The 4,569-nt window shown below is 39.3% G+C and overlaps 1 protein-coding gene across 1 annotated transcript; it reads right to left on the bottom strand.

Annotated features, from left to right (window-relative positions):
• Positions 1-1,214: 1,214 nt before the first annotated feature.
• Positions 1,215-4,085, bottom strand: LOC109065861. Its single transcript, XM_042723442.1, has 5 exons — positions 3,982-4,085; positions 3,813-3,904; positions 3,029-3,139; positions 1,814-2,096; positions 1,215-1,430 (listed from the first exon to the last, which is right to left on the bottom strand). The coding sequence occupies exons 2-5, from the start codon at positions 3,899-3,901 to the stop codon at positions 1,215-1,217; spliced, it is 699 nt and encodes a 232-aa protein (XP_042579376.1). The 5' UTR covers positions 3,902-3,904; positions 3,982-4,085.
• Between the last annotated feature and the right edge of the window lie 484 nt (positions 4,086-4,569).

Here is a 4,569-nt window from a genome sequence, read left to right on the forward strand (position 1 = left end):
CCCCTTTTCCAAGAAGGGTCGCCTATGAGCATGCTACTCTGGATTCAGGAGTTCTCCTCTCATATGAGACTGAGTTCACTGTTTTTCCCAGAGCGCTCCAGCATTATTTCCACAGATCGAGTTGATGACTCTCAAACATACTTTTTTGAGATGCACCATTCCATCTATGAGCTGCTCTATCAGAGTACCACGAGAGCCCTTCCTTAGAACAGTATTTGAAAATCCATGATATGGTAAGTGTGCACGTGAAGTCTTTGCACACTTTCTGAAATCCACACTGTGGTAAGTTCGCACGCAAGTACTCTGCGTTCTTTATAAAATCCTATATGGTGAGGGCTTCGCGCGGTTGCTTCGTGCCCTTTCTTGAGCTGGTAAAAGCCCCGTTCATCTTGGGCGCCACTCCACCCATGTATCCTCCGATACCTATCTAAACAGGGTGTTGCTACTGGAGATCTGTTGAGACAGCTCCTTCAGCAAGCTTTTGCGGAAGCAAGCTGTAGCCCCTGTGTGACAGGCTAGACTTAGTATAAAATGCTAGGTTCCTAGCTGTATCCCTTTAAAGGAATCGTTCCTGATTCCAAGCCTTTAGCTCTACCACCGTGCCGAGGCCCTAACAATTAAGTTGGGTATGTAGCTTAGGCCTTTGGCCGTAAGGGGTATTGTCACAGACAGCCGTCTAAACGTCCCGGGGGCAACTCCCATTGAAATGGTAGAGTTGGTACTTAGTGTTCGCCATGATTCTGGCCTGCACACCCCTCAGCATGGCGGCGTGGGTATACTGTTCCCCATAGCGACCCCTAGAGGACGCAGTTCGAAGTTCCCTTGAAAGGGAACGTCTTAGGTTACGAGTAGGGAACGAGACACTGCGTCCTCTAGCTCCCTGCCATGCTTCGGACGCAAGCTTCAGACGAAGAAGTGAATGACGTGTTTTCCCGGTGCCTCTTTTATAGTCGCACCGGTAGTGACGTCAGAGGCTGTCACCGGCCAACTCGTTGGTGTTTTTTCATTTGTATGCTTCAGACACGGGTCACGACGACGTGTTCCCCATAGCGACCCCTAGAGGACGCAGTGTCTCGTTCCCTACTCAGGGAACCATGGTTACATTCGTAACCTGAGACGTTTCTGTATTTTTACATATAGTCACAGTCTTTTCTTTTTGTTTACTTAGTTCAACATGGACAAGAGGTTGAAAAAAATAACAATAAAACTGTGCTTCACTGTTTGCCCAGTATGTGCTGTATGTAGTGAGTGGTTTCCAGATAGATATCTGTGCCATATGACATTGAGGGTCTCATGGGATCAATGGCTGCCTTAAGTCCTCCTAGCTCTTCTGGGCTCAACAGGCTGTCAGCTGTGGGAACAATGACTCCATGTTGTGAATCATATGGCAGGCCACAATGTTCCCAGTCAATGTGTTGAAGGTACAGTTCCTAAAACAGTACAATTTATAAATAAAATACAGATTAATCTATTACATTACTCTGTCCTTTAAAGTTAAATGCTTTCTTTATATCAGCAAGTTATAACATAGCTTAAAGGTGCTATAAGCGATCTCGGTTGGCATAACCTTTTGGCGTTGGCGTTTTTTTTTTTACAGTGTGTTCAGGGGACAGGCAGCTAGTGGATAGTGAGATGTTTGCGGTATGTGAAAAAAAGATTTTGACCTAAAAAAACACATGAGATCGCTTATAGCACCTTTAACTAAATATTTGAATAACATTAGCTGGGTCAGCAAGGTCAAATTTCTGTCTTCTACAAAAGAAAGCTTACAATTCCTAATGTTGTTGCAGTGATTTGTTTGACATTTTATTACCTCAGTGTTTTCAAACTCTGGCTCTGCCACCTCATGCTGAATGTTTCCCATCTCCCAGAGCTGATTGGGTGTCATGTTCCCCTCGGTTCGAATTGGGTGGTTATCCCATCCATCATGAAATGCATCCAGGCTAGCTTGTATTCTGGGCAAGAACACATAATGGCAACTAAAAAGATGCATGTTGTTAGATAGGTCTATGAACCCATCATCTTCCAGTGAGTGCAGCACACTATAGTATATGCTGGTTACAGCACACCACACGTCTCTCCACAGCCTCTCAATCCTGAAAGTGTGATATTTCATAAATAATTTTCAATGTATCCACCTTATTCCTACGCCCCATTACGCTTTGTGCGAATTATGGGTGTAACTTCCGTTAAGCTGTAACGTTAAACAATCAGTGAAAGGCTTGCTTTATGAACGCAATTATATGTTGTTTTTTTTTCTGTACATTGGGTACAATGAGATTATATTATTATACTCACCCCTCAAAAGTGTTAAAGCATCAACAAGGTACTTTCAACAAGAGACCATGAATAACCCCAATAGCGCGATTCTTTCCACGGCAATAACAGATGGGTTAAATATCACTGTAGTAATATCTGTATTATGTAACCTTAATCAAAAATGTTAATTAACTTTTTTTTAAAAAATAACAAGTGTTATGCTATTCTCATGATGTCTGAAAATAAATCGTGAAAGAAAACTGATAGCTCATTGAGTCAAACTGACGGATCAGCTTTATTTGTAGGGCAATCTTATGATTTGAAGTTATTTGTTTCAGTCTTTTTGAATGGAAGTTCCGGAAGTGCCACCCATAATTCAAAACGCAGTAAGATCATCAGGAATAAGGTGGATAAATTTTTTAAAATTAAGTTAATCTTATTTCAAACATTTTGTTTCATGTAAATACATCATTCATTCATTTAAAAAAAGCATAGTTTTTAGATCACCACTATCATTTTTTTTTTAAGTTATTAACAGATAGTGCAAAAAAGTACTTTGATATAAATATAAAAATATACTTTTACTAATCTTTTTTTAATTAGTTTTTAACACTGTAATCTAATGTCAGGAAACTTAATACATTTGCCATTTAAAAGCAATGTATATTTAAACCAAAAGTATCCTATAGACAACTTAAGTCCTAGAAACATGTAAAGCAACAAAAAAGACCATAGCAATACATTTGAAGAGAAGAGAAAAAACACCCACCTCTGATTGTGGACACTCTTTCCAGCAATAAAGCTCGACCTTCCAGTTCCCCGTACGGTGAACATCAGGCGTGCTATGTCGACATTCTCTACGCCATGGTCACCTCTTACTCTAAAGGAGAATTGATCAATGGTAATCATGCTAATAATAACAATTTCCACTCAAAGCCTTCTTTTTTAAGTTGCTTTACATAAGAATAGTCAGGATAGTTAAACGAAAAATTATATTCTTTCACCAACTACTAACTCATAAAAAATCAAAAACCTGCATGACTGTCTGTCTTCTGTGGAATACAAAAAAATAATCTTGAAGTATGTCAGTAAGAAAACAGTTTAGATTCCCATTGATTTCCATTGACTTTTTGGTCCATAAATGGAAATCAAAACTGCTTTATTAGTAACACATTGTTTATATTCCACAAAAGAAAGTAAGTCATACAGTTTGGAAAGACATTAGGCTGAGTAAATGATGAATAAATGATCATTTGTGGGTGAACTAACCCTTTAACATCATGCATGGCAGTTTTATTTAGACACCGAAACAAAACTGAAAACTGCAGCATGTGGAATTTCAGCTCAATACTGTTTAATGCTAGAATTACCAGGGTTAACTGAAAAACTGAACACACACACTCATACAGTAAACACATGTGAGTGTTCCTCTGCATTTAAACTTTACATTTCCACTTGATACATACACACAAACACATATATACATATATGTATGCATTTCATATTTAGATGTTGCTGCAAACTATATTGTTTTAGTTGTTTTTATTAAATCCCTCAGTGGAAATCCATGATGTTCAATGGACTGCTTGAAGAAGGCCAAGGCTGTAGATGACAGGTTGTTATTTGCAGCACCTAGGTACATGATCTATCGGGAAAAAAATGCAGGATATAAATGAGTTAAAAAGTTTAGTCAAGCTGACCTTGTGTTTTAAAAGATATTACCTTTCTGGAAAATCCATCAATGCCACCAAAGATGACTATATTGTACCTAGATATTCAATAGACAACTCATGTTAGAATTAAGCATTTCTTTGAGACAACAAAATCACCTACATTGAAAAGTTTGAGATAGACTGATTGAAAACAGACAGAAAGATATAAAGACAGACAGACAGATAGACACTCACTCACCGGATCAGTTTGTGGTTCGTATCAATGTGTACAAGTGCTTTCGGTCCAGCAACAGAGTATTTGCGCCGCACAACACACCCTAGCATGTTCAAACGAGAAAGGATACCCATGGTGTCAACACGATGCATTGAGGCCTTAACTCTCTCCCACTGAACCCGATGTCCTCTGGCTTGCAAACTCCCCTTAACAAGACGATAACCTGCATGTGGCATGCTTTTTTTGATTTCACCAACAAGGTTATCAAGTTCTGAGTCTGATAAAGTACTGTATAGACCTCTAACTGTGATGTTTAAATCTGCCATTCGTCTGTACACTGTCTGCCTAGACACTCCGAGAAGACTGGCAATGCATGACACAGGGAGACCTTGATGGAGTAGATGCAGCAGGTAATCTTGTGAC

This window comes from Cyprinus carpio, chromosome B5, assembly GCF_018340385.1.
Source record: "Cyprinus carpio isolate SPL01 chromosome B5, ASM1834038v1, whole genome shotgun sequence".
In the NCBI taxonomy this organism is placed as follows: domain Eukaryota; kingdom Metazoa; phylum Chordata; class Actinopteri; order Cypriniformes; family Cyprinidae; genus Cyprinus; species Cyprinus carpio.

Bases quoted from the DNA above. Each gene is read 5' to 3' on its own strand.
- LOC109065861 (XM_042723442.1), bottom strand. From the start codon at position 3,901: ATGTACCTAGGTGCTGCAAATAACAACCTGTCATCTACAGCCTTGGCC. The intron at 3,140-3,812 runs GGATTTAATAAA...ATTCTCCTTTAG, and splicing joins CATCATGGATTTCCACTGAG to AGTAAGAGGTGACCATGGCG. The intron at 1,431-1,813 runs GTAATAAAATGT...GTACTGTTTTAG, and splicing joins CAGAGTTTGAAAACACTGAG to GAACTGTACCTTCAACACAT.